The sequence below is a fragment of the Fringilla coelebs genome (genome assembly GCF_963513975.1).
Source record: "Fringilla coelebs genome assembly, chromosome: 9".
Classification (NCBI taxonomy): Eukaryota; Metazoa; Chordata; class Aves; order Passeriformes; family Fringillidae; genus Fringilla; species Fringilla coelebs.
This window is the reverse complement of record NC_140067.1, coordinates 6,622,487-6,649,764: the sequence shown is the minus strand read 5'-3', so window position 1 is coordinate 6,649,764 and position 27,278 is coordinate 6,622,487. Positions and strand designations below refer to the sequence as shown.

General features: G+C 40.4%; 1 protein-coding gene across 3 annotated transcripts in view; it reads left to right on the top strand.

Annotated features, from left to right (window-relative positions):
- The window catches only part of ELAVL4 (ELAV like RNA binding protein 4), a gene marked incomplete at both ends in the record, with an annotated part of 61,207 nt that overhangs the window by 2,567 nt on the left and 31,362 nt on the right, over positions 1-27,278 (top strand). For 2 of the 3 annotated variants that reach the window (XM_084211800.1, XM_084211799.1), the window contains one exon: positions 19,247-19,487. In XM_084211800.1, coding sequence (XP_084067926.1) covers positions 19,247-19,487 — 241 coding nt within the window. Of the gene's footprint in view, positions 1-19,246; positions 19,488-27,278 lie in introns of those variants that run through there. The other variant, XM_084211801.1, reaches the window with a different exon arrangement.

Sequence of the window (27,278 nt, the reverse complement as noted above, 5' to 3'; positions counted from 1 at the left end):
GCAGGGCCCGCGCCGCTCCGCGCGCTCCGCTCCGCGCGTCCCGCCCCGCGCCGCTCCGCGCTCCGCCCGCCGCCGGCGCCGCCGCCCTCCCGCCGCAGCACCACACTGAGACAACGAGATAATATACTTAGCTATTATTATTATTATTATTTATTATTATTATCGCTGCCGCTATTATTATTTTTATTATCGATAATAATTTCTCGCTGCACAAACGTCTAGCAGTGTGCTTTGTGGCTCTTCAAAAAAAAAAAGAGAATAATAATAATAAAATAATTCCCTGAAACCTTAGCAAAACCGTTAGAAGAGTTGAAGCCTTTCAAGACACCCAATATTTGCCATTAAGAATGGTTATGGTAGGTATTAGTAGTTTTAAAATCTGATCGTAGCGGGTTTATATAGAGGTAGATATAGAAGCTAACATACAGGTTTTCCCCGAATCTGCATCATTCTCAGTCTGTGTTTTCCCATTAATTTAGTTTTCTGCTACTGATCTGTTTGTACATGATCTCTCCCTTCCCCCCCCCCTTCTCTTTCCCCCTCTCTCTCGCTCTCTCTCTTTCATATTTAATGTCTGCGTATCCTTTAATAAAGGATGTACTTTGTCATTTTAAGGTAATTGCGATTTCTCTCAGAATAAAGAGAAAAGCTCATTTCTAATGCAAGGCTGGTATGTGGTTAACTGAAATGCAAAAGGAAGAAGAGGCTTTTTTTTTTTAAGGGTGGGGGAGAGTTAATTTCCACATTGACATTTTGGAGATACAAATGCAGAGCAAAATCCTTTGGGGGGGGGGGGCAATGTTAAAAAAAAAAGCCTCGAGATTGGTAATTTTGTTTTTGGTGGACTGCGCAATAGGTATGGTAATTTTAAAAGAGGGTGATTTATATGAGCTTCAGTAAATGCTGCATATTGTATTTCAAAGAGTTTCCTGTCGTGACCTCATAAAAAGAGGAGGAGGCTTGTATGTGTTGCAGTGCCGAGTATATGTCGATTTTGTTGCATCGTTGGGCAGCAGCGCTGTAAGAAGGAATGTCAGCTTTTACATAACGCTCTTTTTGCTTTTGACTCTGTGAGGGGCTGTAAGGGTCCATCTTTGTGATCACAGATGGAGTGGAATGGCTTGAAAATGGTAAGTGAACGGGGAGAGCCTGCTCGTGGGGTTTTGTCTCGTTTCTCGTGTGCCTCGCGAATTTCTTTTGTTCAGGGCGGCGGATCGTGAGTCATAAAATAAAATTAGAGAGCCTTGTTTATTTTCTTTTTTTTTTTTCGGTGGGATATGTCTGCCTGTGTGTGTGCATATGTATCTGTACATCCATTTACCGTGCCTAGCTGCGATGGCACTCCACAGCGTTTCCATTGAACGTTGCGTTTCAGTTGAGCGCGGATGGTCTCTGCTGACAGTCACGGTGTCATGGTACCGCGTGTGCCTGGCGGAGCGGGCGGCCGATGATGCCTTTTAATCTCCGTTCCTATTACACCAGCCTTAAATACAAACCTAATAATCGCCTCTAAAAATCCAGGTATCGCGTTTCCCATGGAGCCGGTGCTCTCGAGGATGGATGGGTGGATGGATGGATGGAAGCAAGGGTGTGTTTTTTTGTGTCGGGGTGGGGGCTGGGGTTGGGGGGGTTGGGGGAGAGTCGTGTTGTTTTGTGCTTTTTTAAATGCCGGGAGAAGTCAAAGCCATTTATGTGAAAAATAGTATTTCTATTTTTAGCCCGTATTCTCCTGGCGGAGGAGCCCGGACGTGCTCATCTCGTCCCCTCTTTTGTGCTTTTCCTTACAGATTGTGCAAAATGGCATGATCAGACACACAACTGCGGGCACCGGGGCTGCGCGGAGCGGGGCGACCCGGGTGGGGGCTGGGGCCGCCCGCACAATACCCGGCCCTCCTGCCAGCCCCGGGATGGGGGGGCGCGGGGACCCCCCCCTTCCCCCTAATTTAACGTTTTGCAGACTTTTGCCGCGGATATTTATTATAACCGGGGAAACAAAGCGACGGTCTTTTCCCATTCTTACAGGATTGTCTTTGTCTAGCTGCTTGTTTTGATGGGTGTAAAACAAATAAGATTAGACTGAGCAGCCGAACTGAAAGCGATAGCTGGGAGGAAAAGCCAATGAAAGGTTGCCGGGGAAACGAGCATAGGGGAAGCTGAGTGGGGGAGCAGGTGGCAATCATGTGGGAATACTGCAAACAGTGTAAAAAAAAAAACTAAAAAAAAAAAAAAGCAGGGGCTACCTCGATTATCTCTGCTCTTCTTTGTGGCAGTCACAACTTTAATTATTCTTTATAAATAGGTGTTAATTACATTTCTGGCTCAGGCTTACAGTGATTTCTAGAAATCTGGTTTTAAGCATCTGTTCTTTCTCCTTTGCAAAAGAGGGTTATCTTTTTTTTTTCTTTCCCCCTCCCTGCTGTGAAATTGTACGTGCAAAAAATTGCAAGGAATCCTGTGAGGCAGTATAAAAAAAAATGTAAATTATATTGAATGAAGTTGACAGAGGTATAATAGTGAACTCCCACAGCTGATAGCTTCTGCAAATCATTTCTTAGAATTTTCCAGCAAATGTCCCTATGAGAACAGTAGGTAGAATGAATTTACCCTAAGCAGTGATTTTGTGTTAAGTGATATTGGTATTTTTACGAAATCAGATGGTTATATGGCAGAATAATCAGTTCAGGGGAGTTCACCATATTTTAGGGTTTAGGCACTGAGAGGAATTTACAGAAATACTGAAATTATTCTTCTCTTCATCTCCGGCCCCACCTTTAGCCACAGTCTGTTCTATATCTGCTGGAGCAATATCCACTTCCAATGTCGGGCTCCTTGTGGCAACTCCACTTTTTAAACCAAGGCTGAATATTTTGTTAATCGTGATGGTCTCTTAATTGTAGTGGCAAACAATAATGGGAAATAGCTGGTGGTGCTAGAAGTGTTAAAAAAGCGTAGTAGACTAGTAAGTGATAGACGGTAGCGTAAAAGATATAAAAATGTGGTTGCCCAGAAAACGTTCATCTATCACACATCAGGAGGCATAAGAAGCAAAGCAAGAATATAGAACACGCCTTTCTTTCTGTCTTCGGATTTGCAGATATTTTTACTTTATTCCTTTCTCTGGTGCAGGGTTACTTTGAATGCGAATTCAAGCAGGGATAGTAGTGCTTGGTTGAAGTAGGAATTTAAAAAATTAAATATCCTTTTTAATTTAAGTGTTGTCTTTGCTTCAGTCCTTTCTGTGAAAAAGTGATTGAATGGCCCTCTGAAAACTGCGCTGCTTTACAATGTAGAGGGGGAGAAAAAAAAATCTTGAGGGGGTGTGTGCGTGTGTAAAATTCGGTATTTTACAGTCTGTGCATGTGCAGAGATGCATTCTGACATGCATTGTAGTGGTACGTGAGAGTAAAATAATTTTTCTTCTGTCCAAAACAGAGATACTGTGTTCTAAATCTGTTAACTTAGTCATGACAATAAATAAGGGTGCCTTTTATTATACACAGCTGCATTGTTTGTTTTAAGAGTCATCAGCTAGTAGTTACATTTTCATTTTCTGTTTAGATTCGTGTTTCTACAAAGATTTTAAAATAATGAAATCCTTGTTTTACGGTGCACGTGTTCCTGCCCTGGTCTTCCTCTTTTCTTTGTTTTAAGATTATATTAATGAATACAGCCTGCATGTACATAGTGACATTTTCTTTCTGCGTGTAAAAGATTGCATTGTAAATCTTCCTATAGAAAAATAGCTATTAAGTTAGTGAAATAGAATTAAGATTGCTAGCAATACTAAATGATGAAAATGTAAAACCTTTCTGTTGAGACAGAAAGATGCAGAAAATGTAGTTGTCCTTAGACATGGCATTTTTCTTTTTTAAAAAACTGTTGTCTTGGTGCACTAGTCAGAAAGGAGGCAATCTTACAATTGGATATTGATGCAATGTGAATACCAGCCATCAGTTTAAAATCCTGTCCTCATGTACTCTGCTAATCAAGTTCCCATGTTAGATACAGGGATGCCTCTCCACTGGTGACTGGCTTGGTTGCCTCCTTTGCTTTCTTCCTCTTTATTAATTTTACCTTTTTGAGCTCTCTCAAAGTGAGCCCGAGCTGTTGTGACAAAGGATGGTTACAATGAGCTGGAAGGGGTATACTTAAAAATCCCATTTGAATGGGTTTGAAATAGTCTTCATCATCTTTATTTGGTCCTGTTAAATATTGTGACTCTATTGAAAGAAAATCTAGTTGCATTAATCTTACATATATTTAATAGATTTTTTTTTTAAATAATATCTTCTAACTTACAGGGAATGGTTTTTTTTCTCAGCCTTCCTATTTGGTATGCTGGGAGTGTGCTAATTAAATGCAGGTTATTTTCTGTGAGTGATTGTCATACTGTTGGTACATAACCTAGAGCCACTCTACACCCTGAGGTTTTTCAAAAGAAATAAGGTATGATTGCGTCCCAGATTCTAGCAGGGGAATTTGGTGTCTTCTTTGGGAGCTTGGACTTTGAAAATAATTCCAGCAAACAGCCCAGACAAGAAATGGACAGTGGCAGAGGATATTATGGAGAGAGAGATGCAGATAACTTGACAAATTCACTTGTCCGTTTTGGCCATCTGTGTCCTCTGGACACCTCATTTACATGCCTGGACACATTAAAATGTACATTTGTTTGTCTGTGGGACAGCTAACTGGATACACTCCGATGCACTGGCAAATACTGCAATGCAGTATTTTTTCAATGTCATTGGGGTTTTGGGGGAGAAGTGGGCACAGACAGTTTTATTGCAAGTGAGGTGATGTTATAAAGCATGGTACCTCTGTAAGGGATAGGCCAGTTTTGCAAAATTCGCTAATCTGTGATGGAAAGTCACCCTTCCCCCTTGCACTCTTCTTCTCTGCCTCTTTTCCTTTCTGTCTAGGGTGGAGGAAGAGATGGGTACATGTGTATTTGTGTGTGTGTGTTTGTGCATGTGTATCTTCCCTTCCCATTTGAATGGCTGTTAAGAAAAACGCTGGGATTTGGATGAGGAGGAAAAGGGCGTTTGTGGAATGTAACAGTTCCCAATTGTTTCTGTAAATGTCCAGTTACCAGCGGTGTAGGACTTGGAGCAACTTTAAAAGAAGGCACATTTTTAATTTTCTAAGGAACTTTGTGAAGAGGAGGGCAGCGTTGCAATTCAACAAGTATGATTGATAGATTAATCCTAATAAAACATGTTTAAAGGGTACCTGTACCTCGCCTTTGCCTTTGGGTATGTTTAACCGTTTGAGATAATGTAAAGGGAAGATGTTGGAGAAACAGATACTTTGAGTCTCCTTGCTTGCTTTCCCCCTCAAATGATCAGTCTTTACTTTTTTAAATACTGGAATATTTTAGGTGCAAGGGGCTTTTGTAGGTCACTGGCTTTACAGCAAGAAAGAAGAAAGGGGGGAGAAAAGGTCTCAATGTGTCAGAGGCAGTAATTGTATAAAATTAGCCATCTAGAAAAGGTAGGAAAGGCTTGGAGGAAAGAAGGAGGCACTAACATGTGAAACAGCACTGTGCTAGTCGGGGAGATAATGAGTGATAAATTTGAACTGGTGCAGTGGTGTGATGCCCATTAATTTCTCAGAACCTTGACTTTGCAGGTTTGTTACTCCGTTGTTCACACCTTTAATTATAACTAGTTTTGGATGATAGCTTGGGGCACTGAAGATGAGACCTTTTGTTTGTTGTTTACTCATTTCAATATTCAGAGTTTGCAATAGCATTGGAACATCAGTGTTAGAAATTACATACTCTAAGATGAGATTATAATAAGAATGCAGTTAATTCTTGGAACTGCCTAACATTGTCTTATTTGTAGCATTTACATTGCTTGCATGAATTCATTAAGAATTAGCACAGCAATATTAGGTTGAGTTTTATTTTCTGTAGTGAAAATCTGTGTGCCCTAATGGAGCTCTTGATGCATTATTGCTTATTTAGAGCCCCAAAAAGTGGGGAGGAAGTGGAAAGCCCGTCTTAGCTATTGTTCTACCCTTGACAGTGCCTTACATGAGGACTTTCACCTCAATGGCTAAGAAAATCTGTACAAGTCAGGAAGTGCTGAGAACCAGTTAGGAATTGTTAATTAAATGGGGAGAAAAGACAGAATATTAAGAAAATAATTAAAATGAAGGATAGCTAAACCTTTGTGTGTCCTCTCTGGAAATGAGATGTAGTTGCACAGTGTAAGATACAGACCTGGCTTTGACAATATTTAGAGGCATGATGTATAGAAAATGCTGTAGTACGCCTTCGTTGCTAAGGCACGCGCAGTTGCGTCAGCAATGCTGTCGTGATGGGAAATTATTCGTCCTTGAATTCGGGGGGAAAAATAAGCTTTCATTTATTTTATTCTTTTAAAATTAAACTTCTCTAATTGCTGTAAAATTCCGTATATGTTGCTGCTGGTAGTCTTCCAGTTTGGAGACGTGCGCCAGCATTTTTTCGGCGTCAGGGTGGTGACATTTGGTGGCTTTGGAGCACTGGGGACCCTTGGAGCTGAAGATGGCGCGATAATGTGTGTTTGTTTCAAAGCAGACGCCCGTGACTATGGGAAGTGGCTCTCGCTTGCAGTGCTTCGAGAAGGTTCCTCACGTAACGCGTCTGTGCCCACGTAAGTGATGTTGGTGTTGGCAGAGGGCAGCAGCGCCACTGGAGCCTTTCCAGTAGCTCCAGCCCTTCAGATCCAGCCGTTCCGCCGCGCACCTGGCGGCGCTCGCCGAGCCGCGCGAGGAAACCCAAACCGCTTCCCCGGGTTTTCGCTTCCTGAGGGACGCTTGGTGAGAAGGTCCCACCTGATCTCCATGTAGAGGCCCCTAAAGGTTGCTGCTGGAGCAGGTAACTGTGCCCCAGTCCTACCTGTTGGCCTGTAGTTGCATGCACTCCCCTTTGGAGAGGCTGAGTGGTTGCCTGAGCACTTCCAAGTATTTTCTCCCAGGCTGAGTGCTGTTGAAAAGCCTTTGTAGAGACATGAGGGATGAAGGACGCATGTCCTCCTTGCTTTTCTTCTTTTTAAGAATCTCTCATGGTTGCATTCTAGAAAACTAGCAAAGACAACAATTTACTCACAATTTATAAGTGAAGGAGAACTGCCTCCTCTTGTAATGTTATGTCTAATTGCCCAGCAAGGACATGGAATTTCTGCTACTGCTGGTCAGGACAGTTGCCGGAAGTCCTTGTTTCCCTACTGTTATTAACAGCAGAACTGATGTTTGTGAGTTAGAGAATTACTGTTGCTAGACTGAACTTCATTGGAAGGTTTGACAATGAGGATTTTTTTGTTTAATACATGGATTAATTAAGACTCTTGATGTCTATGAAGCGCTTGGTGTGTGTGGAAGTCAACCTGGTTCTAGTATTCTGATTAGAGAGGGTCATAAGCTACATGGGCAAAATACTAACAAACCTTTTTAAAGAGTTAAATGCTAATGTGGCGGGGAGGCCAGGCCTTTTTTCAGTCCCCTTCAGCTGATATGTAGACGCCCGTAGTCAGCAGCAGTTTAATGTTAGATAACGTGAAATTTATGACTCAACGGCATGAAATAACCCATATTTAAGTCACTACACTGTGGTGGAGTGTTAACGCTTTCTGCTTTGGGGATCAGAGGTATTTGGGGTATTTGGCTTTTCTGCCTGCTTGAAGGGTTTATAAATGTGACTGTTAATTGCAGTACTTGTATTAATCTTCTCTTGGTCCTTCTTAATCTTTTAATGGTGGTTGGTGACTTTTTCCTTTACTATGTGCAGAAGATCTTGTGGGCAAAGATGTTATTTCTGTAAAGCAGAAGGCACAGTCACGACTCCGTAGAAGTAATAATGTATGTAAATAAATGCTTCTTAAATAAAAATAGTTCTAATATATCTTTGTTCCAAATGAAGTTACTGGCAGTAGATGAGTAGGGGGAAGTTGATTTTTAGCAGAAAGCATGAATGCTGGAAATTCTTCCTAATATGCCTGTGCCAGCTATACTGTGACAATGTTGCTGTCGATTCCCTTCCTGTGAGAGCAGCTGTTCAGGGAATTAAACTCTTTGCTTGATGTGGAGGGTCCTAAAAAATTCAGTGTGCAGCTACGGTGGTGGCTGTGGCCATTTTTAGTGTGGCCGTTGATAGGAACTAACTCTGTGATCCAGCACAGTAGCATATTGTTCTTTAGCCTAACTGGGCCAGGACAGAATTATCATTCTGTATTTCGTGTGCTCTGTGAGAGATTCCGGAGAGCACTTCAGAATTTGACATTGTGTTTGATAATTTATAGAGCACAGTTTATATTTAACTGTAGACATACTAATCCAGGGAAAAAGAGTAGTATATTTTTAGAATCCTTTTTTTATTGTCTGTGCTTGTCATCACCCAACTACTGAAAGAAGTGCTCGCAAATGTAAATGCTCAGATAGAAATTGAGTTTAATTTCCATCGTTAGTCTTTGCTAAGTGCAAAAGTGAATATTACTCGTGTGATGTTCTCTGTGGTGATCAAGGAGCTTTGCAGCCGTACGTAGATGATGTAGCTGCTGGAAGAGCCACGTTCTGCTCCAGCATTTCAGCACCAGGCTGGACCAGGACACTTGGGCTGAGTGCCTCCATGGCCAGGGTGCTTAGGTGATGTAGTAGTTTCAGTAGTGACAGTGTGACGTCTGTCACCAGCCTGTTTGAGGTGAAATGGATGGAAATGGATCCAGCTCCAGGTTTAAAGCACCTGCCTATGGCTGCTGTGAGTTGCAAGGAAAGCATAGCCAGTAGAGGATGGTAACTTGGCTCCTTTGACTTTTTTAATACTCAAGCATTAGTTCATGTGTGTTTAGGCTCTTAGGACATTTCCTCCTGCTGATCTCTAATAGTGGATGTTCTATTTCCAGCTGCCTTTTTACATCTAAGTGAAATGTCATTTGTGGGGCTTGGAGTCAGGACAGCCCGGGTGGTCTGTGTTCCCCCTGTCCCCAAGCACCTGAACCTGAACAGGGACTGAGCTTGACAGGGCTCCCACTGGGTGCTTGAGCAGAATTGTTTTAACCAAGGGATTGTTATCCATGAGGTCTGCTCACCTTTTTAAGAGGAGTTTTTTAACATTGTACATTTCTTGCTGTTGAGGGTGTGTTTGTTAATTTACATTTATTAAGGAAGGTGTTTGGTTTGGCCCGTGGCATGCTTCTCTTCTGTAGTACAGAGATTATTAGTTTGTCTAGGATAGAACATAAGGATCTGTTAGCCCAATCTATGACAGATATGTACTTGATATTTGTCCTTTATTGATGAAGAATATGTTCCTAATCTCTAATAAATCTTTGAGTTTAGCACAGATGCTTTCATGCATGAGATTATTTGAATTTATGCATTACTGAGATATTTATCCCATGCAGTACTTTAAAACTTAGGCTTGTTTAAGCCATTTTGTAGGTGGTCTTGTGAGACCATCTGAGTAAACAGCTGCCTCTGTTCTCTCAAAGGTGATTTCTTATTATTTTGCTCCCAGAAGCTTCTCAAACTTAATTTCTATTATCTGCTCGCTGTCTTTAAGATGGTGATGGCATATTATTTTCAGTAATTTTGTAACTTTGTCTGCCATAGGTATGTTACAGAAGTAAGAATGCTTATGTTTTATGAGAAGGTTATTTCCATAAGCAGTGTTAGTGTAATACAGAGCTGTAGACTAGCAGGTCAGTTGTGGAAAAGATGTAAATTTATTTTTTATTTTTGATCTAGTAGAGTTTTAAGAGAAGTACTGATAGCTTGCAGCAGGCAAACATTTCTAATGATGGAGATAGGACTTAGCTGAACATCATAGTTTCTATTTTGGGGTCTGTCTCGCTTAGACCTGCAAGCTGCAGTATCCATAGAGATGCTGTTGCCAGCAGTTGAGATGTACACATGTTGATTAGTGTTTCCTAATTGCATTTAGCAGTGTGTCTTCATTAACATCCTGTTGAGGACAGAGCCTTAAAACATCTTGGTTGGGCCGTGTGTTTCACTAAGCCATCCATTCCTGCCTAATATAAGCCTGGCTTTGCATGAAAAATATATGGGCAACATTTTCAGAAGAGCTTATGGCTTAGGAGCTGAAATCCTATTGCAGTGAACTTTAATGAATATTAATTGCTTAAGGGCTTCTGAAAATTGTAGCTTTTTGTTTCTAGAACTTCAGTAGAAATAACAGCAGTGGGGGGTTGGATGTTCCTAGGCTTCATGGAGAGCCTGCACTGTCCTTGCTTTGCTTTGCCTTCTGGTAAGTAGATGTTCTTAGGTTTCAGTATGGCTCATAACACAGGTTTCACTGACTAAACTCTGGGGTTGCAGATGATTCTAGATTATTTTCTTAAAGGGAGGAAAACATTAAAGTGGAATTGTGACAGGTCTACAGCAGCTGAAGACTTGCAGCTGTCTGCTTCTTTCATGAACATGTACGTCCCCGTGGGAATCTGTGCGTCAGTACACAGTGCTACATGCATATTCCCAAGTCAGTAATAGAATTCAGTTACAGATTAGCAATATATAACTCAGTAATAGTCAGTAAACCAAACAAGTAAGTAGTGATTAGGAAACAAAACTGAGCTAAAAATAAAATTCAGAAAGTAACCAGAAATATAAAAAGACTCTCAATTTCCTTTGCTTTCATTTCAGTGTATTTTTAGGCTGCATGTCCTTTAGACTGAGAATCTGTCTTAAGTGTTGATCTGTACCATGTTCTTACTGTCTAATATGTAGGCTTTTGAGAGACCCTCTTCAGTATTTCAGAGTTTTCCTCACATCCTTAATGTTTTTGGTGGTATATCTGTTTTTTTATCACCCTGTTAACACAGATTTCAAACATGGTTTCTCTTAGTGACAGTCTCTTTTTTCCAAGAGGGACAATGTAGTCACTGGGAGACCCCTTGCCTTTGTGGTATCTAATAAACTCTGCAGCCCATGGAGAAAGAAGATGGTTTCATCAAATCTTGGCTTGGAGTGTCAATCAAAGAGCTCTTTTTGCTGAGACTTGATTTTTAATTTTTTTTGATTCCTTTAGCCTTCGTATGCATCTTGAGAGAGCAAGTAGTAGCCTCAGTGAAAAGACAGGAGGGAATAAGAAGCAATCTGGAATGATGAAATTACAAAAATAAAGCCCTTGTAAAATTTTAGGCACAGGGTTGCCTGGTATGAATTTGGCAGAAGTTGAAGTGTGATTGAAGAAGAAATAGATGTTCCTTCAGAAGTGAAAGTCTGACCGTGTTGTCTTTATTTCAGTCCAAAAATAGTGCAGCCCTTTGAGCAGAGGCGGCGGGTGACCCCCGGAGACGCGGGTGGGCAGGAGCCATCGGCGGCCCTGTCCCAGGACAGAAGTAGGACACATCCCTGCCACCAGCCTCTGTTGCAGTCCGTGGCATCCAATTGGTTGTAGGGCTTTTTAACCTGAGCTGCTTGGGTCCCCCATCTAATAGGCTGGACACATCTATTTTCCTCTCCCGGTGTTTTTGGTGATGCCTTTCTCCAAAGCTGAGTTCCAGAGTGGTGTTTGAAATCTGTGAAATCAAGGCAGTGTTTTCTCATCTCTTCATATATGAATTGTGTTTAATGGTAGAAATTATCATAAACTCTGGTGAAGCCATTCTAAATAAAGTAGGGGATAACTAGCTGGCATTTCAAAAGTCAGTTTGTCTTAAGGAAAAGGACAACTCTGATCCAGAGACAGAAGGAAACTCCTGTGCCCATCACCTATTACACCACTTTATTCCCTACCATCTCAAGTGCTGTTGCTGTGGACTTCAGTAAAATACTGGGAGAACAATGAAGAATAGAGCCAAACACCTCTGAGGCTTCCAACAGGCATAGTTACTTGATAATCTTTGCAAGAGGCAAAGAAAAAGCTGGAAATAGTTGATGGTAAAGCTCAGAAGTTGATAAAGCATCTCACATTTTGTGAGCTGAGGTAATACACAACACAGAATTGTAACTATATTTTGCTTCTGGACAAACATTGTTGTCCTTATAAATGTGCCACGCTTCCCAGAGACTGCTGTGCATGGAGTGCTTGTCTGTGCACCTGCTCCTTAGTCCTGTGTGCTTCCTCTGAGCTTTGCAGAGTGCTGAGCTGTATGAATGATAATTGTAGTTCTCCTCCTCCAATTTCTTACCCCCAGAGTACCTGCAGGAAGAGTAAGAGATTATGCAAAGTATGTGATATGGTGCCTTTGTTCCTATCTTTAGTGTAGTTATTGGATGTGTAGTTCCAAGAGTGTTTTCCCCCTACTGCTCAACTAGTAGCTATTGATGTTGAAATAGTTGCAACTTATTTTGGTGTCTGCTTTTTGCTCCCTACTCATTCCCTTTTGTTCTTAAAATCAAATACAAAACTGTAGAGCCCATACTTTGTGGGAACAGAAGACATTTGTCTGAAACTCTCAAAAAACCTGCAGTTTGGTGCATCATTATTATACTGGTTTTCTTTTTGAAAAGGTTGCTAAGAGTTGTACCTTATCAGGGGGTCAGGTTTGAGGGTAGGGTGGTGCATTACAGGGCTGTCTCAGCTTCCTGTGTAACTTCAGCACTTTGCGTAGATACTTTCATCTGGTTTGACTTTTTTTATTTCACTTCTGTGAAATCTGGAATAAAAAGTAACAGGTTTTGCCTGCTTTTTTTCACTGTGTTGGTAGAGCAGCAATCCCTACCTTACTGCCCATTTGTACAGCACAACTTGGTGCTGCCATGGGTTATGTCCTCCTGTGATAACAAGTAATATTGCCAGTAAACTTTGCATTCATTTCACTGCAAATTGGCACAGAATATTTTAGTTTAGCATATTTATGCAGAAGCCTATAATGGACTGGTTCAGGATAAATTTAGCTATTAAAGAAAATAATTTTCTCCTTTATTTGAACTGAGGCTTGCATCTTAAAATGAACGCATTTGTTGTCTTCTCCATTTGGATCACTTTTGTGCTCTGCACAATTATTGTGGCACCCATAAATGTGAATTTGCTGAAAATGTTTGAATGCCATTTCAACCTGAGTGCAGCACACTCTGAAAGCAAGTTAAGACAGCCATATCTGTGCCATGAGAGCCAGAGATTGCCAGTTTTCTGAGCTGAGACTTTCAGCTGTTTCTATATTTAAAATATTAAATGTGACTTTTACTCCAAGGAAGGTAAAGATTGTAGCATGTAGAAGTGTGTGTGAGTGGGGAACATGTCAAAGTACAGAGGGTTAGATAATGATTTGTTTCTGGGGTATTGGATTTGCCTCCAGGCAGATAGACTAAAAAGCTTCGTTTTCCTCCTTTATTTCATGTTCATGATGTATTTATTAGGTAAATAATAGCAAAGTCTAGTTGTGCAGTACGTAAGCTTTAATAAAAATGTAATTGACAGTGAAATTTGACAGTTGTTATAGTTAAGAGAACCTGTACTGGAACTGCGCACAGAGCATCGTTTGCTGCTCCCGAGGTCACTTCAGAAAGCAGCCCACATGTGTCCAGGTGCACCTGCTTCTTGCTCTTGCTGCAGTTGTGGTTTTGAATCAGGGAAGGCTTAAAATCACTTTATGTTCTTTTCCTTTAACACTGATGGGAAGGTGGCATGATGTGTCCTGAACATTCTGTGATCCAGTGCCTCCTTCTGCAAAAATGTGCTAAATCCCCATGGAGCAAGTAACCAAGTAACAGTTTGGTGCATTTTAAACTGGGGTGGGGTTCCTGGGCTGGAGCAGGGCTGAGGGACCTGGATGTGTTTGTGTGTTCTGCTCCATGCCCATGGACCAACCTCCTGGCTTTGGCATGGCTATTCATGGCTCAGCAGATGGCAGGGCTGTGCATGGACTGGTCAGGCAGCCCCTGTAAATGGGGTTTTTCTCACCTACAGAAAAGTTCTAGGGGAACAGACTTGTACTATGCTGACTTCCATTGAAAAGAGCAGATATGCAGGGAGTTAAAGCCTGTTCTCATTGTATGAGGGAAACCTTTGTGAATCTACATTTATTTTCCTTGAGAGGTTTTGTTTGTTTCTTCTTTTGTCATCATTTTTCACGAGATGGCTGTGGGACCTCTGCCATGGCACCATTTGTTTTCACTTGTAAAAGCAAACAACTTGCAATGCTAATTAAAGAGCTTTTTTAGATAAAGTAAGAGCTTTGCATTATTTATCTAAACTCTTTTTTATGGGAGAATGTTCTGAGTTTGTTCATTAATGAACACTTAGAAATAATATAAAATTAGACCTCATGAATTCTTCATGAGGTGTAATTTGCCATGATCTTTTTTCTTGGCATTTAGGTGCTGTGAACAGTTCATTATTCATAGCTAACTTTTTTGACTTCTGAGTCCTCAAAATGGATATGTCTGCATGAATTTTCTAGGGTTTAGAATTTTTTTCAGATTTTGATTTTAGGAGAAGATTGTTTCTGGTGTGTTTAGAAACACTTCTCTTTAGTGCCTATAAATAACACTTAGTCTTAAGATTCTTAATTGTGATTTTTTTTTAATACATACCAAATTAGTTTCTGTTTATTGTGGACTGTGGTCAGTGGATTATAGATAATTCAGATAGCAGGAATTGGTGCTGACTATTTGCTGAATGCAAGCTCCTTTTGCTTTACATAGGTGTCAGCCTCAGTTCAACATTGCAGACCTTCTTTTAGACTGTTGAGAACGAATTTTGTAAATATAAAAAATGTATATTTACATTTACCGAGCCATTGGCTATTGCTTATGCATGCAATAGGGAGATAAGGCTGTCTTAGTCTGTGGGTAGTTTTCCAAATGATTCATTAACTGTGCTTTGTAATGGTAGATGGATGTCACACATTTACTGTAATAAGTGAAGATTAGTGTCAGTTACTCTGGCTTGTAATAGTTGGTAATTGTAATAGTTCTGTTTATACATACAGGTATTTTTGTGTTATTGTTGGAGCTAATATTTTAGCAGGAATAAATTGAAATTAGTTGAATTAATTGAAAAAACAATGAAGATGTGATGGAAGTATTTCTGAAACATTAGTAATGTAGGAGTAGCTTTAATGGGTATTTGTGGCAGATACTCTGTGGGAGAGGTTTATAGCAAGCCTTTTGGTAAGCAATGTTTTGCAAAACACTGGCAAAGCTTGTGTTGTCTTCCCCAAAGCATTTATTTGTGAAATTTGTCAAACTAAAATGCCTCATACTTTGCAGATACATTACCATAGTGAGAAAAGTAGTACACCAGGAAATGGTCATTTTTTTTTAAGCAGCAGTCTGATGAAATATATGCACAATTTGAAACATGTAACTTACAATTTCAGTGTTGAAATTCTATCACAGATAGTATTTGTCAGCGTTAGAATATTCAGATTATTGGTGGGTAAATGATCAAATGTGTATTAGCAATAACTGCAGTTTATTCATCAAAGATGCTATTACCCTATATATAGAGTATCATATTGCAGTATTGGGAGTTTGGCAAGTTATTGCCCCCCAAAAAATAAAATGCCTCTTTATACCAGTAGCATGTGAATGTCATCACACATGACATTTGCACTGTAATATTTCAGGACTGGTAGTAACTGCCTAAATTGGGTCAGAAAAGGTCTACAAAAAGTGATGCTGCTCAGAGCAGAGATATTGCTAGATTTACTTGCTTATGGAGGTTTAAGAATACCTTCAGGGATAACAGTATATTTTGTTTTTAAAAAATTAACGTAGGTGTTAAGTCACTCTCGAATTTTCAACATTTGTTTTGCCTATATCCAGATAAGCCCTTGATGAGTTAGGCAGAGCTGGAGATTTCTTTGATATTTTGGTAGAATTTAATTGCAGCCCAGTACTTTTCTGTATTTAAAAAAAGTTATTACCAGTAATTAAAACACAGAAAGTTAACTGTGTACCCTAGAAACTGGAGTACTGATTTTAAAAATATTCATATTGTGATACAGGAATTGAATTAAAAATTTAAATCTTAGTGTTGTGGATAGAGGAAAAAAAAACATACAGCAACTGTCATGTTGAAGTCTATTTGAATAAATAATATTCCTCTTATGTAATGTGCTGACTGATGTGGAATCAACTTAATATTAAAAACAGTGCTTGACAATAAACATCCCAGTGCATGCACACTGAACTCTGCCCGAGGTTTGAGCTTCAGGCGTGTCAGGGACAGGACCAAATGTCTGGGAAGGAGAGCCAGGGCTTACCTTTTGGTTCCCATTAATAATGTGAGTTTCTGCTCGTGGCAGGAGTCAGTATGCACACCTAAAGTGTTATTCCTCTGTGCCCGTGAGAGCTTCGAATGCAAGCTCTGCTACAGAACTGCTTTTGCACAGAAATCACTCTGTAAATGGAGAATTAAAGTTATGCAGTAAAAAAAGAAATAAAAATCTGAAGTCCTTTATCAGAAATGCTTTTTAAAATTCTTCAACATTTCTCTCTATCCATTATCTTTTTTTTTTTACTATGTATATAGCAAATGGATTTTCAGTAACCTATGACTTGGCAATAATTTGAAGGGCGAATAAGTGCCTTGGTTTTCTGTTCTCCCATTAAAAAATCAAGAAAACCTAATTGGAGCTGAGAGTAACTAGGAAGAAAACCTGGCACCTGGTGCAAAATTAGTTTATGCCAAGACACTTTGAAGTATATGAGGAAATGTACTTGTTCAGGAACAGATTTTTTACCAAGCAGCTTACTCTTAATGTTCTGAATATGTTAAATGTCTTGGGTTGAATTCTGTTCCTTTGCTTGGTGGGGAAGGTATGAATGCTGAAAATTTAAAAAGCATTTGCAAAATGCCTAAGTAGGACACCAACCAGTTAGGAATTTTGCTTTCTTTCACAGATTTTAAAAGATCCAGGGTTATTGTCTACCGCGGGGAACTATACATAGCTTTTGAGTCTGTTGCTAATAATAGATGATGTACCTTCCTCGGTGTGTTGTGCTGAAGTCCTGCTTCTGCTGAAACTGAAACCAGAGGTGTGGTATCCCTGCCGGCTCCAGGGGTCAGGATCAGTCCCTAAAACCGCAGCTTGTCTTGTGGGTTTTTACATTGGGAAGAATATGGTCCAGTGATGTAAAGGCGGGCGGGAAGCTGCCGTTAACCATGTCAGCTGCTTCACTCATCGTCTGACTGTGCCTGAGCGTCAGAACTGGGATTTTTTTCCCCCAAATTTCAGCCGGGTGGCTGCGGGTGCAGCCCGTAGGAGCAGGCTGCGCTGAGCGGGAGCGCGGCCGCCTTGGGGTGCCAACCCCAGCCCCGCAGCAGCTGCTGGCAGAGCTCGGAGCTGTGGGGTCGCGGAGGTGCGGAGATCAAAGGATGATCTTCCAGCTGGAATCCCGAGCTAAACAGATTTAGCAGCATCTGAAGCGTTTAAGTAGTACGTGTGAGTAAATACATGGATGGAATTAGCTTGGAGAAGGGAAGGAAGTATGGCCGATGCCGGGTAGAAGGGGGAATCTTGAAGGAAGAGTGTGTGGGGCTGGCACAGCTTGGCCAAGGATGCCAGCAGTACTTGGTGCCACGTGGCTGGTAAAATTGGCAGGGGGATTCTGGTTTGGATGTGCCCATGTCTTTCAAGAAGTGACTATTTTTGTGCAGTTTATTTTCAAAATGATTCTGCTGTGTGGTTTTAAGGCATTTCTGTTAAGCACAATGTGGCAGGGCTTCTTTTTATTTAAAAGCTGTTAAACCAAGTAGCTATTCCTGGGCTTGATAATAAAAATAATGGTAATTCAAAACTTATTTCCATTGATAAAAAAGAGGTTTATTTTCTAAATGAGGCATTAAACTAACACTGAAGCGTTTCAATTAAAAAAAAATGGCATGACCAGAATATAACCTATTTAGACTTTGAGCCACCCTCATGCAGTTAATTTTAGAATAGACACCCCTTTTCTGGTGTATGTGTGTCCCCATCCTCCTGAATTACGGGCCTAATTTGTCACAATATATACCTCCCTGGATTTAAAAAAGATAGCAAATTAAGTCTTGAGTAATTATAATAATTACGGGATCGGCAGAATACCAGGTTCAGAGTGTGTGGTGCCTTAGCCCTCTGTTCTCCCGTGTTTGTCACTGTCCCTGGGCAGTGGCATCTCCTGCCTGGGGCAGCAGTTTGCATCACTGACTCTCTGGTGGAGGGAAGCTGAGCCCATCTGAGGGATGATCTTCGATTCCAGTGAAGCTGCACATCACAAACCTCACAGTAGGCAGCAGAAGCCACCATTTGTGTTGCTTTAATTTATCCAGAATTGAGGCTAAGCTGTCCCTTCTTTTGGCAGCAGTGGGTACAGTGAAGACTGGCTAGAACCCACAGTAGTGACAAATTATGTGGAAAAAGCTCAGGTTTTTCTGCTTCCTTCTGCTTCCTGCCTGTGCAGTTTTGGGATGAAAACTTGTGTTCTGCAGATAAACATGCAGGCAGCTTTGCTCACGTGACGGGTGACACTGGTGACAATGGGGCTACTGTCCTGCAACACACTTTGCTAAGCTGGATTCTTATTTGTTGCTTTTTGGAAAGGTCTGTTTAAGTCTCTTCCGTGAAAACTGGAGATTTGTGTTTCAAGATAGATGTGCTTGTTATAATTGCAGCCTTCACCTGTGCCTGATAAGCCTTTCTTTGATTAAACCTTTTTGAGTCTAGTAAATATCTGAAGACCTTTGTATCTGTGAAGATTGCAAATCCAGGGCTTTATTATTTAAAGAGGTGTCAGTTTATTAGTGGAAAATATAGGCGGAGAATATAGGTCATCACTGGAACCAGTCAGTGGTATGTCTTGGGACACCAAGTTTATTAATTGAAAGCAAGCTGAGTGACGACATGGTGCAGATTGACTGTGCCTGGTTAATGTTGTTGTCATTGCACTCTGTGATACAGTTATTAAATAGGTAAAATATTTTACCTTTTCATATAGAGCCATACACTTACTTCATCTGATTTAATGGAACTATAATTTTAATTATGATTATTACCTTAAATTATAATTAAATTTATGTGGTTTAAATTTACATTTGTGAAAATGGCTGCGTGATGAAAGCAGAAATCAGCTTCGCATTAACAAAAAAAGGTTTTTTTTAACTGCATCTTAGTATATGCTCACAGCCAAAGACTAGCATGACCTACTTTGCAACAATAACAGAGGAATCAAGCCGGGTTTTTTTGTTGAAGTATCTAAATTGGCCATGAATGCTACCTACTCATTCGTTTGTGAGTATCTTTAAAAATAGCTATTGTATCTATGAAACTTAAGGGTGGTTTTTTTTCCCCTTTCTCTTATTTTGCTGTAGATAATTAGCACCATGGAGCCTCAGGTGTCGAATGGCCCTACTTCCAATACAACCAATGGACCCTCCAGCAACAGTAGAAACTGCCCTTCCCCCATGCAGACAGGGGCTGCTACAGATGACAGCAAAACCAACCTCATAGTCAACTATTTACCCCAGAACATGACCCAGGAGGAGTTCAGGAGTCTCTTCGGGAGCATTGGTGAAATCGAATCCTGCAAGCTCGTGAGAGACAAAATCACAGGTAAGCACTTTGTGTTGTGGGTTTTGCCTGGTGAGGGTCAGCCTGTGTTTGGGGTCAGCAGAACCTTGGTGCTGCTGTATCACAAGTGCCAACACAGGGAATGCAGCAGATGCAGTGCTTAACTTCAGGGGCATGCCTTTCGTTTTCAGTGCTGCACGCTGGATCTAGAACAGCTGAGAGGCCCCTTGTCTATCAGCCCCTACAGATCTGGGGGAGAAGCCAGTCTGCATGTGTGTAACACACTGTGCAGCTTCTTGCAGGAGAGCTTAGGGGCCTTGCTTTCCTCTTCATTCTCATTTTTATTTAACATGGATTTCTCTGAATGGCTTGAGCTGACTGATGGATCCCAATTCTGATTCTGCCATTTGAGCTTCACCAAACCTTCATTGAATTTCTGCCTGTTTAAGAACACTCCAAAGTGAGGTGGTTCTGCGTGTCCATCACAGCTTATTGGCCATGGTGTTCTGGAACAGCAGTGGGCTGTACTTGAGACACTGCTCTGGATTTCATTGAGACATCTGTAGATAATAGTTAATTAACATGGTCCCCAAAAACATTTTAGTTTGCAGGGATCCTTTTTCATATGAAGTAGCAAATGTTGGTAGGTGCCTTCAGAATAAAAGCCTCCCATGGCAGATGCTGCCTGAACAAGGAGAGGTCTGCACTGTCACTAGAGGAGGTGTGGATGGGTGCGGATGCACCTGACCTAATCCACATCCTTGCTGCTGCAGCCAGCAATCCACTGGTGCACAAGATGGGATGAACAATCAGCTTTTATAGGTTAGTTTTCTAGGTTGTGTGTCTACTCGCACTGTAGGTGGGAGCAGCTGAAATTTCACTGCTGTTCAGTGCATCACCAGTGCTGTTATGTTTAGCACAGAGAGCAGCAGCCTTGGGAGGGAAAGGGTTCCAAAAAAGGAGTCAGCTCCCCTCAGAGGCTCTCCTGGCAACTTGGGGGTGTGCTCTGTGGGAAGAGGCACCATGGGAAGATGAGGAATTAAAATGCAAATCTTCGTACCTGCTTCTATAACATCCTGGCAGCCATTGTACTGGCAGCATTAGCATGATCTGCTTAGTGCTTTTCAACATGCAATGTTTCTTTTTTGTTTACTTCCCAACACACAGCAATGCTCTGGTTGAACACAAGGCACATAACAAATGGCAGTAGCTGCAGGGCAGCTTGAGTCCTCACAAGTGTAGTCTAGCAGAGCCTTCTTTAGCACGTTGACCATGATGTATCTATTGCAGTAAATCTTCTGATTTGGCCACAGCTTCGGGTGTTCTGAAGAGAAGATTGAAAAATGGAATTGACTTTTATTTACTTTGGTTTTTTTCTGCAGGCCTTTGTTTTTCTTCTAGGCTGAAAATAATCTGAAAAATGTAACTGCAGGTTAGTTCAGTTATTTCACGCAGAAGTGAAACCTTCATCTACAGGAGTCTAGGGTGCCTAGCTTGAATTTTCATCTTGTGTTTCATGAGCTTTTACCACTTAGTCTATTGCTCAAATTCACGATGATGTTCTTACAATATATTTTCAAGACTTAAGATATTCAGTATTGTTTTCATAGGGAATGCCTTTGGACAGAGAGCCATTACTTCATCAGCAAGGAACAGTATTCTTTTTGTTTCATTCCATCTCCAGGCTTTTGTCTTTCTGTTTGAAGATATGAGAAATTTGCTATATGATCTTCTGACACATTCTTGGGTAATTTTTTTGCCTATGCTTTTTTTTTCCATACAAGGTGCATAAATCTTTGATCACTAAAATACTTTAAAGGAACCATTCTTAAAAAAAAACTTGTGCAGATGCCTTGAGGACATCACCCCTACATGTTGTTTTAAGAGGTGATACAAGTACAGAAGAGCCATATTTGCAAAAAAAATAATTGTGCTCCAAATTATCTGTGCTGATTTTGAAAACAATTTAATCTGCCAAGGTTTTCAGGCCTGTTATCAAGGCATTGTGCAACATTGCTGAATTTGAGGATGCATATTCATTCCTCACATTGAATTCAGAGTTAGTAAATCAAATGCAGTCCTCTGCCAGAAGCAGTTCATGTTTTTAAGGTTCTTAGAACATGGAGAGTAACAAAATGGAAATGCACTGAGGTCATACCCAGCTCATCTTTCTGGATCATCCTGTAAGCGTGTTCATTAGGCCCCTGGACTGGTTTTTTGGGAGGGGAGGGGTGGAGGTATGCCAGTAGGCTGCCAGAGGAATGACTGGCTTTTCAGGGGTTCTTTGCTTTTTCCTTATTAAAAATCAATAGAAGTATTTTTTCTGACAGTGAAAGCTGTATTGAAAAAAAAAAAAACCCAGTGAATTCTTAAGCTATTGCTTTAGCAGTGAAGATGTGAAACAGTTTAGATTTTGCCTGCTTTTAGGCTTTTCATTGTTTCTGTTGAAAACTTTGGGGCTTTAATAAATCTAAGCTAAGCATGCTCTGTTTGTTATGCCTTTAAACAAATGTGCTGCTCTTTCTGTTAAAAGTCTGGTTTGTCTTCATATATTGTAAGTTTGCTTCCTTCTTGCTGGGCTGAATTATCAGGCAAATCAAAAAAAAGTCAGAATAAAAAGCTGTAGAGAGCTTGCTTCAAGAAAAATAGAAAAGGTCATAAACCAAATCATGATTAAATAGTTCTCCTGGCAAAACCATAGTAGAAAATCTCAAATGTATTTCTGAAGCTAGGTAGCATTGAATTGGCTCATGTAAAAGATTCTATTTCCCTTGTCAAGGAGCTGCAAAGTTTTTTTTTTTTTAGGATAATGTTGAGCCTTCTGAAATGTTTTTTTCAAGGAGATAAAAGGTATAGAAAGTCTTTTTAAACATTCTGGATCTCTCCAATAAAATTCATGACCTGAACTCTTTTATTCATTTTAAATTTGGTTAAACAATGACAGGAATAGTCATCTGCTCCAAGTCTTTTTGCAGTCTTAGAACAGTAGTAGGAGTTTTATTAAAATTGGTTTATGAAGTTGCCCCCTCGCTTTGGGAAGGCACATGTTAAAACAAGCATATTCCTTTACTAAAAACCTATGCTAATTTGGTAGTACACTGCACTGAGTTGAATAGGAATGACAGCTTCGAAGACAGCCTTTAATTTGGTATTCAAAACCAAAATCGTAAACTTGGGTTTTGTTTGGTAGCTTCTCAGAACAGGCAGGATATACAGTAGCATTTTTTAAAGATGCTAATGACTTGAGAGAGGAGATGGAAGTCAGGCATACATTTTAATTATGGGGGAGGGGTTGCAATAGCAAAAATGGTTTGGTTTTTCTTTTTTTCCACTGCAGAGATTTTAAGGGTATGAGACAAGGAAAAACAGACTGAAGATAGTTGCCTTCATTTGGCAGGGGTGTTTAATAAAAGCAGAACTTGTGGTTGTAAAGTGTGCTTATTAAATTCTTCATTTACACTACCTAATTAATTCTAGCATTTTAAATTAACAGTGAAACTGGTCCCTGCTGTACCATTTCATAGCTACAGCATATTTCGTCCAACAACCCAGTTGTTCAGGTTTAATCAGCTGCGCTCAAAAAATGAGAAGGAACTTGGGTTAAAAAAAACCAGCTAAGTGGCATAAACATTTTAGAACAGCATTAGATGAGAGGAGGTGACTTCAGGGAGGAAACCTAAGGCTTCAGATGGATGTGAGTGAGGCTCAGCACTAACCAGAAATGCTAAGCTAGAGAGTATTGCAATGCTCTTTATTTCTTATTTTGTCTGAAGAAAACCAGTGACAAATCTTCATCGCTTGAGGGAGAGGGCTTGAATTCATGGGAATTTTCAGAGAAGAAATGCTGAACTTGTTTTGTCCTGTGTTTGCAAACAAAAGATCCAGTCAGTGTAGTGTCCGTCAGATACTGTAAGTGCTGCTGACCCTCTGAGTTGTCCTTGTTGACATAGTTTGTGTGTGGGAGAAGGGCATGTTTGTTACTAATTTTTTAATTCATTCGGTAGCTTTTTTTTCCCTTTTTCTTTTTGTTTCTCTGTAACTTACCCAGGAACTTACCTCTGAGTCTTCAGATGACTGGTATCCAAAAATCTTTGGCTTGCAAATCTTTTGCATCTTCACATGATCCAGGAACACTGTAAAGCAGAATATTTATTGATACAAGATTCCTGTGCATCCCTTAAGTTATGGCAGGGTTTGCATAATTCTAGTGTGTGGTACAATTTGATGTTCTTTGCATGAATAATCAGAAACTTTGTTGTTCCTCTCCCCAGAATGTCACTCTGTTGGTTTGGGGGTTTTTTAATTGTTCTTTGTTTAATTTTCAATTCCTTTAAGATTATGTACAAAGATTAAAGCCTTTCACTTTAGTTTCAGGAATTTATAATATTACTGATGCAGGTTTAGATTAAAACTGCCGTTCAGAAATAATAATGGCATTGTAAGTATAATTTAAATATCAATGAGTGAAAAGGAGAGAAAGAAACACTGACGGCTTTACCTGTAGCCTTCTCTAGGAGGTGTGGATTGTCTACTCCTTGAAGGTCCACTCCTTCAAGCATATGATCCAAGAACCAAAACCTACTAAAATGGCAGAATCAGAAATCATGCAGTATTAGGAGAGTACAGGAAGGTATTTTTGACATGAGTGTGCAGTGCTTATTCCTCTCTGGAAACCAGTAAATTGTTGACCCGGGAAGGCTGTTCTGCTCCTTCAATCCAGAAGTTTGTCCACACTGAGTTGGTATTGTGTGCCGTCTAGAAAAAATTTTTCCAACTTTCCTGTAAAATAAGAAGCCCGTATTGAAAAGCTGCTGCAAAAAGCAAAGACCCAGATTTTATTTAACTAAATGATGGGGAGCTAGTGTGTTTCTATCTAGAACATGCTGTTCAGAGCTGCATGTTTGCAGTTTGCTGAAATTTGGAGCTTAATTAAGCAGCTTTAATTTCAGCATCTGCATTTGGAAAGCAAGGGATGGAGATGGTCTGTATCCTCAGGAGCAGAAGCCATTAATGGCACACTGGTGATGCCCAGGGAGGCAGGAGAGAAGGCAGGCAGGAAGGGTAGTGTTCTCCAGGAGGGAATTTCTGGGGTCTAATGGCAGATGGGCAGTAGCAGGAAAACACTGAAGCTTTCCCTGTTAAGCAGACATCACCCAGCATTGACCCAGTGTTGGCAGCAGCCAGGTTTTATGTGTTTTAATCGGAGGTTTTGAGGCATGATAGAGTAGATAACCAGGAGGTCCCAGTGGGTCCATCTGGGTTGGAGTCAAGGAGGATTCTGGAATCTCATCATAATGTAAAGAGACAAAGCAAAAATGGGACTAATGGTTAAATTTAGTTCTATGGAACACGCCTTTGGTAAGGCAGTTTGTGACAACAGGTAACTATTGCGTGGTTAAGTCTGCAGGTGAAACACTTGAGCTGGAAATTGCAGAGATATTAGTGAAATTGGGCTGCTTTGTCAAGGGGAGAAAAGATTTATTTTTATTTAAGGGAAATAGTTCATAGCTATTTATGCTTAGAAGCTGCAGATAGAACATGTATTCACTGGAAAATTCACATACAAAGGCTGGCAGTGTTTCATCTATCTTTTCTTTAATACTTTTTTAAATGGTGTGCCAGAAGTGTCCTGTGGAAAGGAAAAAAAAAAACTCCATATGCAGAATGATATAGTTTACAGTGAAACCCAGCATTAAGGTACCTAATCTGAGCTAAGTGGAAGTCTAACCTGAGCATAAACTACTTCTGCATTTGATGTCCAATTCACTGATTGTGCTCTGGAAGTGCCTTCCATTTTGAGATATTACTGGTTCCAGCGGTTTTCCCCACGTAAAATGCATTAAACAGATAGGATTATAGAATGCAAGGATTATGTTAGATAAGACTTCTAAACTCTTTAGAAAGTATGTAAACACTCATGCCTCATAGCATAAGCCCACCTAATAACAGGGTTTAGGAGAAAAATACCTTGTAGAGGTAGTTTATTCCCTTGTTGACTTGGAAGGGGGTTTTAGTAATTCTCTGTAAAGCAGTGGTAACTAGTCACTGATCTCTGATCATTTATTTGGCACCGATCTTGTTGGACTGAGTGTTAGCGGCAATTTCATTGCTCTGGTAGAAGAGCATTAATACAGTCCTTCAGAACAGGGGGAAAAATGCTTTCATGCAGTGGTGTTCACCAGAAATTGAATATATATTTCTGGCATTTGGCTTGATTGCATTTAAAGGCCATATTTAGTAGTGCCCCTCAAATTGACTGTATAGGGAATCTCAATAAGAAGCAGTGGAGTTCTTGCATTTGACTTCCTTGAAAGCAAAAGACTTGGTATTTGCTGAAATAGGAAAAATATTTATACAGCAATATACTCAGCTAGGGTTCTTTTGTCTGAAAAAATAATACCAAATTAAATGAATTGCCTTATGTTTTTCAGGAAGTGACTGGCCCCACTGTATTTATTAGGTAAAGGAGATTTGTATGGAAGTTACTTCATTTTGTTGAATGCACAGAGAAATGCAGTGAGGAAAGAATGGTCAGAGAAGTGTTAGTGCAGCTGAAAGTCAAGTGCCCAGAGAAGCAGAAGTCTAAGATAATGTAGTTTGGAACTGAAAAGAAAAAATTCTTTCTGCTGATCAGATGAAATACAGACTATGCTTTATTTTTTCATTTTTTGCAGAGAATGAAATATTAAAAGATATGGAAAACCAGACATGTTTCAGAGTCTTTTAAATTTGAAATCTAGAATTATTTTTAAAGGACTAAATATATGGCTCTGAATGTTATTAAAGACCTTTGATAAATTGATCTTAATTTCATAGCCTAGTTATTTTTACAGCTTATTTCCTGAAGTATATTCTGTTCTGGAGCAGAGATAAACGTAATTTCCATGTTGCATATCCTATTTTAAGGGCTGCAGATTCAAGACAATCCCCAAATATTGATTATTTTAATGAACATTTGCATTAAGTATCTGAACTTAGCACTGTGGGGGAGGAGACACAGAAATGGTAGTGAGTGTCTCAGTGCTGGATCTCTAAAATGTTTTTTGTGTGGTTTGATGTCTGTGCTGAACGCTGAGGAAAATGGTCAAATTAGCATCCAGCATTTTCTTTATCACTTCTCTGCAGTCGCCTGGTGCAGACTCTGTGCCGGCGAACAAAAGAATTTTGATTTCTTGATTATTGGAAAAAAGCAATTGAAATGAGTGCTGGGGCAAATGGGCAGAGAGCAAGCAGGCATATGGCCCTTGTGCTGCAAAAGAGCTTTCTAATTAACTTCACTGGTTTCAGTCCTGAGGTGCATCTGCAGTGTATTAAATGTCTCTAATGCAAATGTAGAGTATCCTACGGTTTTTGCTGCTTGGTTTCAGTAAATACCATCACCTTCCCATCAAGCCCAGTGTGGAAGGATTACCTGGGTGATTTTCCTCAACGCCACAAGCATGCCTGCATCTCTGAGCTCATGACCTCCTGATACAGGGTTACTTGTGAGGCTTTCCAGTGTGTGTGCTGACCTTCTGCTCTGAGCCTTTCTTCCATCCCTCCTATCACCTGTGTTGAGGAGAAGCTGTCTGCCAGGGAGCAGCCAGTGAAATGGCTCTGGTGCAACCCTCTGTTGGTGGCACTCCATCCTTCACTTCTAGTGTTCTCTCTCCTTTTTGGATCACTCTGCCCTCTCCTCCAGAAGCCCCAGACCCTGTGCTTCAGCACTTGTGCACAGCTGCTTCTCTCCATAACTTTTTCTCTTCTTTCCTTTTAGCCCAAGGAGAAAGGGGAGGAAAAGAATATGAGTGCCAGAAAATCTCTGGGAGACTGTCAGCCACTAGCAAGGCACTC